Source organism: Phocoena sinus, chromosome 3 (genome assembly GCF_008692025.1).
Source record: "Phocoena sinus isolate mPhoSin1 chromosome 3, mPhoSin1.pri, whole genome shotgun sequence".
Taxonomy (NCBI): domain Eukaryota; kingdom Metazoa; phylum Chordata; class Mammalia; order Artiodactyla; family Phocoenidae; genus Phocoena; species Phocoena sinus.
In genome coordinates, this window is record NC_045765.1 from 146100438 (window position 1) to 146114564 (window position 14127).

General features: G+C 43.9%; 1 protein-coding gene across 2 annotated transcripts in view; it reads left to right on the forward strand.

The window, feature by feature from the left end:
* ADAMTS12 (ADAM metallopeptidase with thrombospondin type 1 motif 12) overlaps positions 1–12733 on the forward strand; it is a 394308-nt gene extending 381575 nt beyond the window's left edge. For both annotated transcript variants that reach the window (XM_032628621.1, XM_032628622.1), the window contains one exon: positions 8920–12733. In XM_032628621.1, the coding sequence (XP_032484512.1) occupies positions 8920–9098 (179 nt within the window). In that variant the 3' untranslated portion in view covers positions 9099–12733. The remainder of the gene's footprint in view (positions 1–8919) is intronic.
* The last annotated feature ends 1394 nt before the right edge of the window (positions 12734–14127 follow it).

Here is a 14127-nt window from a genome sequence, read left to right on the forward strand (position 1 = left end):
TTCTCTAAATAGGTAGGGCCATGTCTTGGCATCAAAATGGGGGCCTACAGGACAACTCACACCAATGAGTACTCCCCAGTACCTTTGCCACCAGTGTCCTTGTCCCCACAGTGAGCCACAGCCACCACCACCACCCCCCCCCGCCTCTCCAGGAGACCCTCCAAGCCCAGCGGGTAGGTCTGGCCCAGGTGCCTATGAAGTCACTGCTTTTTCTCCTTGGTCCTGGTGCACACGAGACTTTGTGCGCACCATCCAAGAGTGGAGTTTGTTTCCCCCGGTCCTGTGAAGTTCCTGCAATCAAGCCCTGCTGGGCTTCAAAGGCAAATGCCCTGGGGGCTCCTCCTCCCAATTCCAAACCCCCAAACTGGGAAGCCTGACATGGGGCTCAGAACTCTCACTCCTATGGGAGAACCTCTGTGATATAATTATTTTCCAGTTTGTAGGTCACCCACCCAGCAGGTTTGAGATTTGATTGTATCACAGATGCACCCCTTCTACCAACTCACTGTGGGTGGCTTCTTCTTTGTTTTGGAAGTAGAATATCTTTTTTGGTAGGTTTCAGTCTTTTTTGTTGATGGTTCACAGTTAGTTGTGATTTTGGTGTTTTTTTTAAGAGGAGGTGAGCTCAGGTTCTTCTACTCCACCATCTTGACCTTGGACCCTGTTCCAATCTGTGTTAATGTGATCCGTGAACCAGTAGCATCAGCTTCCTCTGGGAGCTTGTTTAATGTACCATTTAAGGCCAGAGTTTCCTTATTGATTTTCTTTCTGGATGATCTGCCTGCTGATGTACGCATGGTGTGAAATTCCCCTACTATTATTGAGTTACTGTCAATTTCTCCCTTTATGTCTGTTAATATTTGCTTTATGTATTTAGGTGCTCCCTATGTTGGGTGAATATATATTTACCTTTGTTATATCTTCTTCTTGGATTGATTTCTTGATCATTGTATAATGTTCTTTGTCTCTTGTTACAATCTTTGTTTTAAGGTCTATTTTGTCTGATACCTGTATTGCTACTGTGGCTTTCTTTTCACTTCTATTTTCATGGAATATCTCTTTCCATCCCCTCCTTTTCAGTCTGTGTCTTTAGATCTGAAGTGAGTCTTTTATAGGCATACAGGTTTTGTATTTGTATCCCTTCGGCCACTCTGTCTTTTAATTCGAGCGTTTAGTTCATTTATATTTAAAGTAATTTTTGATACATATGTACTTATTGCCATTTTTAATTGTTTTTGTAGTTTTTTCATTTCTTCACTTTTGTGATTTGTTGACTATCTTTAGTGTTATATTTGGATTTCTTTCTCTTTTTTGTGGTTATATTTGGATTTCTTTCTCTTTGGTTTGTGGTTACCATGAAGTTTATATATAGCCATATATATATATATAATTATTTTAAGTTGCTGATCTCTAAGTTCAAATGCATTTTAACAACCCTGCATTTTTATCCCCCTCTCCCATGTTTACTGTTTTTGACATATTTTATATGTTTTTGTTTTGTATATCCCTTAACTACTTATTGTGGATATAGATGATTTTGCTACTTTTGCCTTTTAATCTTTCTACTAGCTTTATATACATGGTTGATTTATTACCTTTATTGCATATTTGTCTTTACCACTTAAATTTTCCTTTTATAATTTGCATGTTTCTAAATGTGGCGTTTTCTTTTTCACTTAGAGAAGTTCCTTTTAGCATTTCTTGTAAAGCTGGTTTGGTGGTGCTGAATTTTTTTAGCTTTTACTTGTCTGTAAAACTTTTGATCTCTCTATCAAATCTAAATGAAAGCTTTGCCAGGTAGAGTATTCTTTCCCCTTTCATCACTTGAAATATATCGTGGCCTGCAGAGTTTCTGCTGAAGAGTCAACTGATAGCCCTATGGGAGTTTTTTTCTACTCGTTGCTTTTCCCTTGCTGATTTTTTTATTTTTCTTTTTCTTGGGGTATAGTTGATTTACAGTGTTGTATGAGTTTCAGGTGTACAGCAAACTGAATCTGTTATACATATACATATATCCACTCTTTCTTAGATTCTTTTCCCATATAGGCCATTACAGAGTATTGAGTAGAGTTCCCTGTGCTATACGGTAGGTCCTTATTAGTTATCTATTTTATATGTAGTAGTGTGTATGTGTCAATCCCAATCGTCCTATTTATCCCTCCCCCCGACATACCCCCCAGTAACCATGTTTATTTTCTACATCTGTAACTCTATTTCTGTTTTGTTTTGGTTTTTTTAAGATTTCTTTATTCTTTATTTTATCTTATTTTTGGCTGCATCGGATCTTAGTTGCAGCCCGCGGGATCTTCATTGAGGCATGCGGGATTTTTGTTGTGGTGCACAGGCTTCTCTCTAGTTGCGGTGTGCAGGTTTTCTCTCGTTGTGGCACGCAGGCTCCAGGGCACGTGGGCTCTATAGTTTGTGGCACACAGGCTCTCTAGTTGAGGCACGCAAGCTCAGTGGTTGTGGCGCATGGGCTTAGTTGCCCCATGGCGTGTGGGATCTTAATTCCCTGACCAGGGATCAAACCCGTGTCCCGTGCATTGTAAGGTGTATTCTTTACCACTGGACCACCAGGGAAGTCCCAAACTCTATTTGTTTTGTAGATAAGTTCATTTGTAGCCTTTTTTAGATTCCACATATGAGTGATATTATGTGATATTTGTCTTTGTCTGACTTTCTTCACTCAGTATGACAATTTCTGGGTCCATTCATGTTGCTGCAAATGGCATTGTTTTTTTTCTTTTTTATGGCTGAGTAATATTCCACTGTATATATGTACCACATCCTCTTTATCCATTCGTCTGTTGATGGACATTTAGGTTGCTTCCATGTCCTGGCTATTGTAAATAGAGCTGCAGTGAACATTGTGGTGCATGTATCTTTTCTCCAGATAGATGCCCAGTAGTGGGATTGCTGGGTTGTATGGTAGTTCTATATTTAGTTTTTTAAGGAACCTCCATACTGTTCTCCATAGTGGCTGTACCAGTTTACATTCCCACCAACAATATAGAAGGGTTCCCTTTTTTCTCCACACCCTCTCCAGCATCCCTTGCTGATTTTAATTTTCTCCCTTTATCTTTAATTTTTGCCATTTTAATTACATTGTGTCTTGGTATGATCATCTTCGGGTTCCTGTTTTGGGTTCTGTGCTTCCTGGTCCTGGTTGTCTATTTCCTATCCCAGGTTAGGGCAGTTTTTAGCTATTATATCATCAAATATGTCCTCTTCCCATTTATCTCTCTGTTCTCCATCTGGGAGCTGTATAATGTGAATGTTAGTACATTTGATGTTATATCACAGAGGTTTCTGAATTGTCCTCATTTTTAAATTCTTTTTTTCTGTTCAATTTCAATTGTTTCCACTACTCTGCTTTCCAGTTCACTGATCCATTCCTCTGTATCATCTAATCTACTATTTAATCCTTTTAGTGTATTTTTTATTTGTTTTTCTATTCTTTAGCTCTGTTTCTTTCTCTTCGTTAATCTTCTTCCTGTATTCACCCATTTTTCTCCCAAGTTCTTTGAGTATCTTTACAATCATTACCTTGAACTCTTTTTTGGATAGGTTGCCTATCTTCAGTTCAGTTAGTTCTTCTGGGGTTTTATCTTATTCCTTCATTTGAGATATATTCCTCTGTTGCCTCATTTTCCGTAATTTGCTGTTTTTATTTCGATGTATTTGGTAGGTTGATTATGTTTTCTCACCCTGGAGAAGTGGCCTTTTGTAGGAGACATCCTGTGTGTCCCAGCAGCATACTCCCCTCTGATCACCAGAGCTATATGCTATAGGGGTGCCCCCTACATGGGCTGCATGGGTCCTTCTTTTTGTGATGAGCTGACTACTGTGGGTAGTCTGGTAGGTGTGGCTGGCTTTCTATTAGGTTGGTGTGAGGCTCTGCCTTGTGTGGAGACTGCTAGTTGATGGGGCAGGGCAGGGCATGAGATAGCTGGCTGCAGAGTCCCGGGATTCCCCTGGGTAGTCCTGGCTGGCTTGTAGGCAGAGCTGGGTTGTGGAGTGGGTGACTGCAGAGCCGGTTCCTGACATGGCTGGCTGTGAGTTCCAGGGTGTCCCAAAGCTGGTACTGGCCTGCTGGTGAGAGATACAAGGTGTCTCGGAGCAGGTGTCACCCCACTGGTAGGTGGGGCCAGATCTTGGGACTGCTGGCTGAGGGACCCAAGGTGTCTCAGAGCAGATGTTAGCCTGCTGATGGTCAGGCCCAGGGGGTACTGACATGGCAAGCTGCAGTAGTCCTGGGGCTTGTGTCTACCCAACTGGTGTGTGAAACTTGGTCTTCAGACTTCTGGCTGCAGGGCCCTGAGGGTCCTGGAGCTGGTGTCTGCCCACTGGTGGGTGGAGCCAGGGTCTCTGGCTTCAGGGCCTGGGAGTCCTGAGTCTAGTCTCAGCACACGCAGGACTGGGCCCTAGGCCCTCTGGTGGACAGGGCCAGGTCCCAAAGCAGCTCAGGGGGTTTTAAGGCAGCAGGGCTGCTGGTGAGTGGGGCTGTGTCTCCACCCAGCTAGTTGCTCGGCTTGAGGCGTCCCAGTACTGGTGCTGACAGACTGGTGGGTGGAGCCTGGTCCTAGTGTTGGAGAGAGGATTCCAAAATGGTGCTTGCTAGCACCAGTGTCCTCATGGTAGAACGAGCTTCCCAAAACAGCTGTCACCAGTGTCTGTGTCCCGAGGGTGAGCTCTAGTTGCCTCTTGTCTCTGCAGGAGACTCTCCAAGATCAGCAGGTGGGTCTGACCCAGGCTCCTTTCAAATTACTGCTTCTGCGCTGGGTCCTGTGAGATTTTGTGTGTGCCCTTTAGGAGTGGAGTCTCTATTCCCCATAGCCCCTGGCTCTCCTGATTAAGCCCTACTGACCTTTACGCTAAATGTTCTGGGGGCTCATCTTCTCAGTGCAGGACCACGGGGCTTGGGAGCCTGATGTGGAGCTCAAGCCCCTCGCTCATGGAGAACCTCTGTAATTATTCTCCCATTTGTGGTTCACCCACCCAGGGGTATGGGTCCTGACTATACCACATCTCCATCCCTCCTACCTGTCTTGTTGTGGTTCCTTCTTTATATTTTTAGTCATAGAAGAGCTTTTCTGCCAGTCTTCCAGTCTTTCGCATCAATAGTTGCTCTGTAAATAGTTGTAATTTTGGTGTGGCTGTGGGCAGAGGTGAGCTTGGCATCTTCCTACCGAAAGATATTCTTCCAGATGAACAGAACTTTCATTTATTCAGCAAATATTACTGATCACAAGATGTGTCTCAGGCAAGTACTAAAAACTGAGGACACAGAAATGAGTCTGACACATTCCCTGGCCTCACAAAACCCAAAGTCTTACAGACACTGTATTTGCCAACAACATTGAAATTATTTTCCAACTTTTGTGGGCAAAATATTATCCCTTCAAGACAGCAGGGGAACAAGCTTATGACTGTCCCTTTACATTTCCAAGTATGATTTCTATTAAACAGGCATAGGCAAATTGGGATGTCCTCTCTAAGTTGCCCCCAATTATAAGCATTGTGTGCTTCAGCTGGGATCCAGTTGGCTGATGAACACAGCAGCCTTCATTGTTTCACAATAATAACGAGAACTGGTGCAACTAAGCCCTGCCTGCCGTGATGTTGGGCTCCCAGTCATTGTCTAAATGAGCTGCTAAACTTAGGTCTGGAACACAGGCTCCCAATATAGGTCACCGGTATCCTCCACTCTTCCCTCCAGTTTCCCACCTTTAAACAGGAGGATTCCAGGACTCACATGTTCCCAGGGCTCTGAGGACCGTTGAAAAGCTGGGATCATGATCCAGTGGTTGCCAAGATCAGGCAAGGACACCAGGCTTGGCTGAGCCTCTTTCAGTCAGGTAGATGTTGACCTGACAAGTGGGGGCCCTTGGTTGAACAAATGAGGCTGCTCTGGTCAGGGAAGACCTGTCCATGTGGGCCCCTCCTTCCCCATAACCAGCACAAAAGATTCATTTTCTTGGTGGCAGTGCTTTAGAGGCACCGAGGCAGCATTCAGATTCCAGCACCACCATCTGTGTTCCAGCTATGAGACACTTAAGCCTCTGTGGAACTTCAGTATTAAAGCGAGAACAATAGGTATAAGTAAATTTATATGAAGATCAAATGAGATAGTATATGCCAAGCACATTGCCTAGTGTGTGGTAAGTGCTTAAGAAATTGTTATCTGTGTTGTTAAAACAACAGAAATTTAGTCTCACAGTTCTGGAGGCAAGAAGTCCAAAAACCACGGTTCTTGGTAGGGCCGTGCTCTCTGTCTCTTAGCTTCTGGTAGTCACCGGCTTTCCTTGGCTTGTAGCTGCATAACTCCAATCTCTGCCCCCATCGTCACATGGCCATCTTCCTCTGTGTGTCTGTGTCGTCACATGGCTTTCTCTTCACTGCGCGTGTCTATCTATCTCTTCTCTCTCTATAAGGACACAGTCATGTTAAGTCATCTTAATTTACATCATAATTACATCTGCAAGGAAATATTTCCAAATAACGTCACATTCACAGGTACCAATGGTTATGACTTCAACTCTGGGGGAACACTTAAACTTTGGAGGATCCAATTCAACCCAGAACGAAGTTAAAGACTTTGGGGTCCTCTAAGAGGCCTTTTTAGAATGGTAGACACCCTAGAGAGAGGTCACACTTCAGCCTTTAGCAGAAAAGGTTCAACGCCATTTACAGAACAGTTCAAGATAGAACACAGTGCCATGTTTGAGCAAATGTTAACAATAATAATACAAGTTTGGAGATTGGGACGGAAGGGATCCATGTGGTCCAACGTGGCCAAAAGAAGCTTTGTGGAGAGAAGGAATGGAAGCTAAACTTTCATACTTCCTCTGTCTTCTTTTCTTGTAGTAGCCCAGAGCACTCACATACTCATGGCAGGGAGAATATGGGGCAAAGAGCTACCCCAGAGGCACCTTCTCCGTCCACCATCCATAAGGAATTTAGGAGAGGCTGGCTAAGAAATCAGAGCCTAGGCTTCCATGCTGGGCCCTGCCCCAATGCCAGAAGCCTGGGGAGGAAGCCCTGCCTTGTTCTGAACAGCAGCCTACACGACGCACAGCCCAAGCCCCATGGAGAACACCTGCTGCTCTGGTGGGCACGTGGGAGATGAAGAGCTCAGATTTCTAGTCCACAGTAGGAACACTTGGCAGAAATATGTACTCTTTCTGAAATGTCAGATCGTGTACAGAAGTTTCCTGGGGGATTAGAGGGCACTGATTTTTATGAAATGTTTAGGAAGAGGCCTGAAGAAGAAAATAATCAGCAAATGTCAGATCGTGTACAGAAGTTTCCTGGGGGATTAGAGGGCACTGATTTTTATGAAATGTTTAGGAAGAGGCCTGAAGAAGAAAATAATCAGCAATGAAGAGGTTTGGGGTTCTAGGAGCATTATATGTTACCTACTCCCAAGTGCACTTAACACTTGCAAACCAAATGGAATTCTGACAGCTAACAGAAGACACTTCTTCATGAAAAAACCAGGCACAGTCAAGGAAATGAGTTCCGAGAAGATAAAAAGCATTTTTTTGCCTTCATGACCTGAAGGTGAAAAATGCATAGAGAGGCAAAAATACTGTCACAGATTTGGGTAAAGAGAATACTACCTCAATTTCTACTTTTACTGACAGTTCTATTTACAAAGGACAGCAGCCTGTTTGTTTGGGGAAAAGCTTTTCTTTAGGACTGTTCAAATCTTTTCCGTAATGGAGAAAGAAGATCAACCAGAGCTCTGAGAGGCACTGAAGCAAAGTTTGAAACAATTTCACTTTATAAAAGAAAAATGTGTTATTGGGGCCTTAGTGAATTCCTTCCAGACCAGGAGTACCTGGGCCAGTGCAGTCTGAGTACCACCCATAGAATATGCAAGGGCGGTCCCTGAGAAATCTAGTCCAATTCCCTGTTTCATATATGAGGCAAGGCGGGCCAAAATAATTCAGGAACTTACTTGCCCAGAGTTAGGGTAGAACAAGGATTAGCACCCAAGTAACTAATTGTATCCTTACTCTGGGAATTATTTGTGCATGTCTTATGCCTTTGTCTACATGGTACATTTCTGGAGGGCAGCGACCACATTTTATATATCTATATCCTTTGCTCAGGAAGCATTGGTTAGTTGACTGGCGGGGTGACTGCTTGGTGCTCAAGATGATATGATTGATAAAAGCGTGAGCTGGAGTCAAAACTGCCCATGTTCAGATCTGACTGTGCCACTTATCAGCTGGGTAACATTGTGCAAGTTCTTAGCTTCTGTAGGCTTTACGTCTCCTTTTGTAAAATGGAAAGAACAGTTGTATTTACCTGATTAGTTACTGCTGTGAAGATTCAGTGAAGCGATGCAAGTAAAATATTGCATTCAACTATTGCATAACAATCCTGCATAACAAGGCACCTCGAAACTCAGTGCTCTAAAACTACAAGCGTGAATTTCTGGCTCAGCTCAAGTTCAGCTGATCTAGCTTGGCCGTGGTTGGCCTCGGCTGCAAGCTGTAGGTTGGGTCTAGGTCTGCTCCATGTGTCTCATCCTCCTTGGTCCAGTGGCTGCGTGAGCCAGAGTCTTCTAACGGTGATGGCAGAAGCTCATCAGGGCAGCCTCATCCTCCCTCACATTCCAAGGCCCTGCAGAGATCATGTCCACTAACATCCCATTGTCCAAAGCAAGTCAGAGGGCTGAACCCAAAGTCCAGGAGTGGGGAAGTATTCACCACCGGGTGGCCATGGCAAGGGTGGGAATGTATAACATTGCTCCACAGGAGTGAATGTCAGTGGATGTCAACCATTATGAATGGTTATGGAGCCTTTCTCAGTAGACACATAAAGTCTTCCATTAATAGCAGTCGCACTTATTCACTTACAAAAGGATAATCTTTGGTTTTTTCCCTATTTTTTTTTCTCCTCCCACAGATTTACTTTGCACCAAAGACAAGTTATCAGCCAGTTTCTGCCAGACACTAAAAGCCATGAAGAAATGTTCTGTGCCCACCGTGAGGGCTCAGTGCTGCCTCTCGTGTTCCCAGACACACATCGCCCACACCCAAAGGCCAAGAAAGCGACAGCCACTCAAAAACCCCAGAGCACCCTAAGTCCAGAAGAAAGCCACCCTCCACCACGGACTGCAGCAGCCTGCTGACCGTGACGTGTTCTAGGCCCAGGGACCACTTCATTGCGGTTTTACTGTGTATTTCAGGTTCAACTTTGGCTCATAACTAAACAAAGCCCACTGTTCTTTAGCCACAAAACGCCCCTCATAGGAGACATGGGACTGTAATACTCACCGCTCCCTGATAGGCAGGTGAGGTATCCAGGAGAATCGGGCCTTTCGTGAGATCAGCTCGTGGGAAAGGTGCCAAGGTGGGCAAGTCTGTGAAATGATGTCTTTTGTTCCTCCCTTAAAGATAAAAACAGAGAGACCAGATTTTTTCCCAGACTACCTCAAGAGTATCAGGAAACAGAGCCACACTTATCCAGGGAACAAATAATCTTGTTAATTTACCTTGGTGAATTCACCCTTTTTTGTCTCCCTACTTGGGGCAGCTGCTGTTTAAAATGTCATGGGAGAGCTTTCAGGAACATTCTTGTAATTCATCCAGGCAGGGGATCGCTTTCTTCACCCCGTGTTCAACTGGGGCAGGAAGAGAAAGTGCTGGCTTCATCCTCAGCCTGTCCCTCATCCCTATGGACTCTTCATCTGGGCTGTTTGGACTCCCATTCCTTCCTGGAGACACTAGAAGAAGAGGACATGGGCAGGAACTGTAGGCTTTAGTGAACCTAAGGGATTTAGGTTAGTTATACAGAAGACATTTCTGACTTAAGGATAATTTCTATGAAAACTCTTAAGAAGCAAATTAACAGAAATCAATTTCTTGCTAGTATAAGGAAGAGAAGAACATGGGCTTTTTGTTCTTCCCACTTCCCTGGCAAATACCCATTCCTTTGCAGAAGAGCAAATGAGTCTTCCTGTGTGGCTTTCTTTCCCTTCATCTAGCAGATTCCCTGCCTGAGTCTTCAGTTCAGGGTGAACGTCTTTTCACCACTAGGGGTTTACACACCGCAACTGCTACGGCCAGGTCCACAGCTGCAACCTGCCCCCACCCACCCTCAGGTTGGAAAATGGAGCTCTAGATTAAAATATTTCCGAGAACCAGGTAAATTGTATTAAGTTTAGAAAAACTTAGTATAAACTTCTAGTCTCGAGAAAAAAAAATTTTCAAAAATGAGGTAAATCCGATCTATTCTGTAGCACACCCAATAGTTACTTTTGAGGATCTGTTTTCTGGGGTGGGGGTGGAGGACAGGTGAGTCAGGTAGTCCAAAAAAGTGAAATGAAAGTTAGAATGCTTATTCTGGATGTTTCCATCACCCGTCAGGAGTCAAAGTAAGCTGTGGTCTCAGATTCAAGGTGAATTTCCTGGTTTGTAAGGGGAGGTATTTATATGAACTGAACGTGGAAAATGGGGGTTGTGGAGCCCCCAGGGGAAGAAGCCCTCAGAATCAGCTCTTGACAGAGGGGAAGGCAGGAGAGTGGGCTTCGCGTAATGGGCAGCGTGTCTTCAGTCTCACGCACAGGTCCCGTTAACATTCACCATGCAGCACAGTATTCCATCTCTCCCTTGAATTATCTATCCATTCAGCAGAACGGTGCTATTGAAAAATGGTGCTAATATCTAGTTGGTGGCAGAACAAATATAAACATATAGATAGATGTACAAGTGGGCAAGTCTACATGCATCTTCTGTTCGATTTGTAATGGTGTTGCTGGCCAACGCCAGTTCTATTGCTTGGATACCAGAAGCTTAAATTTTTTATATTAGGCGCTTTTTTTTTTCAAGCCATTACTGTGTATTATTATGATAAATGCCTGTGGGAAATAAAACACTGGGGTTGGGATGAAATTTGAGATACAGCAGAAACAGGAGGTGAGTAGAAATGTTTACCAAAACCAGAGAATTTATTTCTATATAATTATGTTCTTGTATTCTGTCTTTAAATCTAAACATTGCTGGCCAGTGACAGTCTCTGGTGAAATAAGTTTTAGCAAGAAGATGCTTACATTGTCAGTGATGGGAGTAGAAAAGAACCTGATTTTTTCTAATGAGGCAGTTCTCAAAAACTGTCCCTGAAGTATAGTGTAGGCTTTCAGGGAGATTAATTTAGTAAGTTGGATGGATTTAACTTAACCTGGTACTCGGCTACCCTAGGATCATACATGTCATCAGAGACCTGGATATGACCAGTCTTACAAAACTCAGGAACAAACTCCGATTCCTACTGACCTCAGCAAACTAAACTAGGCCAGATTTCCCAATATGCAAGCTGTTATTTATGACCCATGTGGCAAACATGGTAGAAATGTAGGAAGGGTCTGTCCCGGTGCTCCATTCTAGGCCTTTCTCTAGTTTCTCAAAGGCAGAATATTGGCCCCAAACCCTGCATCATGGACATTCACTTCCTGTGTGGGGCTGTGTTGTAAGACAGTTGGGTAGCAGCTGTCCTGGACCCCAGAATCAAGACAGCACTTGCTACTAGAGTCATTTGACATGGTTGTTGCCTTGACAGTCACTCAGCTTTGGGTCATTAGGGTTTTGACAGGTCCCTGTGCTTGCAATAAGAGAGGGACCTCAGATTAACAGGGAGACTCTGAAGGCAAGAACCTGAATGGTGTCTGACCATCCTTTTGGTGCTCATGGGGGCCAACATGAAGTAGCACTGTTGGTTTATTTCTTCCATGGCCTCCTTTCTTCCCACCTTGAACAAGCAACTGAGATGTATAGCAAGAGACACTGGTTACACATCTACCGTGAATCAGAGAGGCCGCCACAGGGCCTGGTGCTTAAATACATGAAGGTTCTCAAACCCAATTTGGTTTACATTGCCTCTCCCAGTGGTAGAGTTAGCTCTTCTCTGAAAAGGTGTGGGTTAATTTAATTCTTAAACATCGAAACATAATTCAGCACACCACAAGAAAACAATATTTTAAGAGACTAAATAGTGAATATTTTTGTAAAACAGGAAATCATTTTGTGATACAAGCAGTGGCCCCTTTGTAGGAATGACTTGTTTTAATATTTGGTTTTCTTAATCAAGAATGCACCTCCATCCAATCTCCTGACCCATCTCTACTTGGTGGAGTCATCCCAGTGTGATGCTTTCAGATATTTAGTGAATGTTTTTGATAACCTTTATCACATTTCTGGAACACAAGTTGAGGGATTTATATTGTCTCAGATCATAATTTCCCAATCAGTTGGCTAAAATTCTCCAAACTCTGAAAGCTACACATTGCTACCCCTGAGATTACAGGTCTTAGCTCTTCTCCCTTCTGACTTTAGGATCAAGCCCTGGGACAGTGAATCCGTACATAGCGATTCACTTTCAAGAGAGAGACCACATTACATGAACTGTCTGGTGCTAAAACTTAGCCAACATATTTGATGCTACTCTTTTTATGTTGTATTGCTAGTTCAAATATTATTAATAGTATTATTTTTAAGTTATGTCTTTAAAAAAAAACCTGGTTGGGGGAAGCACAATTCTACCTATCACTGTCCTCCAAAGTGGTTGTATGTGGTACACGGCCTCATCCATTGTCCTCTCCGCATCTCTGCTGCTTTGCCAGGCCCAGCCTCCTTAAGGGGTACCTTGGTGGGTACCTCAGTATTTAAAACCAGACTGTAACCATAGCCTGCCATTGTGTGGCATCAATAAATGGCCAAACTCACTGGTGTTTCCATGTGATTCACTTACCCCTACTGCGAGACTCCCACCACCCACCAGAGCAACCCTGGAATTCAGCAACCTGGGGAAGGATGCTGTCAATCCTTCCGCCCCCACTCCCTGCAGATTCCCTCCTACTCCACCCCTAAATCAGTATGTCATGAGAGGAGTCACATCCCAGGGGAGGTAGAACTGAGGTCTCTTCTCATGAAGAGACCGTGTGTCCATACAACGGACACAACAACTCTTCTCATGAAGAGACCGTGTGTCCATACAACAATGGACACAATCCACCGTATGATCATCTGAAGTGATGCCTGAAATCCTCCACAATCCCAGATCCAATGTATTCATAAGTGCAGCTCACAGCATAATCTGGTCCCTCAATCTATCCAAGGTGTAGACATAATGCTTAAGAGAAAGTAATAACAATGATGAAGAGGAATTTGCTTTGGAAATCCAATCCTTTTTCAAAAGTGGTTCACAGCATGATGAGTGTAACCAGCAATTGTAGAATTTGGACATATGGACATGGAATCCGCTCACACGGAATGAGGAAAAGCATTGAGATGGGAAGAGCGAGGCATCCACAGGTGATCCTAGAATGTTTGCAGGCATGTACAGGGGTGGTAGGAAACTGGTTTGGGTCAAGAAATCACAAAGGGCCATGCACACCTCCCTGTTTGTACCTTGGAAACTCTTCTATGACCACTAGGTAACCCTTATCCTGCAAGGCTTAGCTCAAATGCTGTTCCCTGAGAAGCCTATACTAACCCTGCCAGAAAGACTGAGGCATCTCTCTGCTGTTTCTTCACTGTGTCCATTTTTGTCTAGAAGAGTGGTCCCTAAGTGGGGACAGTTTTGTCCCCAGGAGACATCTGACAATGTCTGAGACATTTTTGGTTTTCACAACTTTGGGTTGGAGGGCACTCCTGGCATCTAATGAGTAGAGGCCAAGGGATGCTGGTAAACTTCCTACAGGACCACCCCTCCCCACAACAAAGAATTATGTGGCTCAAAGCGTCAATAGTTCTGAAGTGAAAAGCTCTGCCCTAGAACAATTATCGCCCTACAGTGAGTATCAGGATTGCTGGGTTGAGTAAAACTGAGCTAACCCTAACACTCAGACCTCACAAAGAACGGAGGAGGTGGGTCAGAAAACTTCCAAATAAGAAAAAATACATATCAGGGTTCAAAGCTCACTAATTTGATAAAATCACAATGACAGAGGGGAGAGAAGATAGTGAGCATAGCTCCAAAACAGTCTTGAATCAGCTGCTGGGGGCTCAGGTGTTCAATCCTAGAGTCAGAGGGAATAAACCAAAAGTGGGGAAAATGCAAAAGTGACTTATTCGGGGTTTGGAATAATCATCCTCCTCCAATTGAGGTTTCTAACCA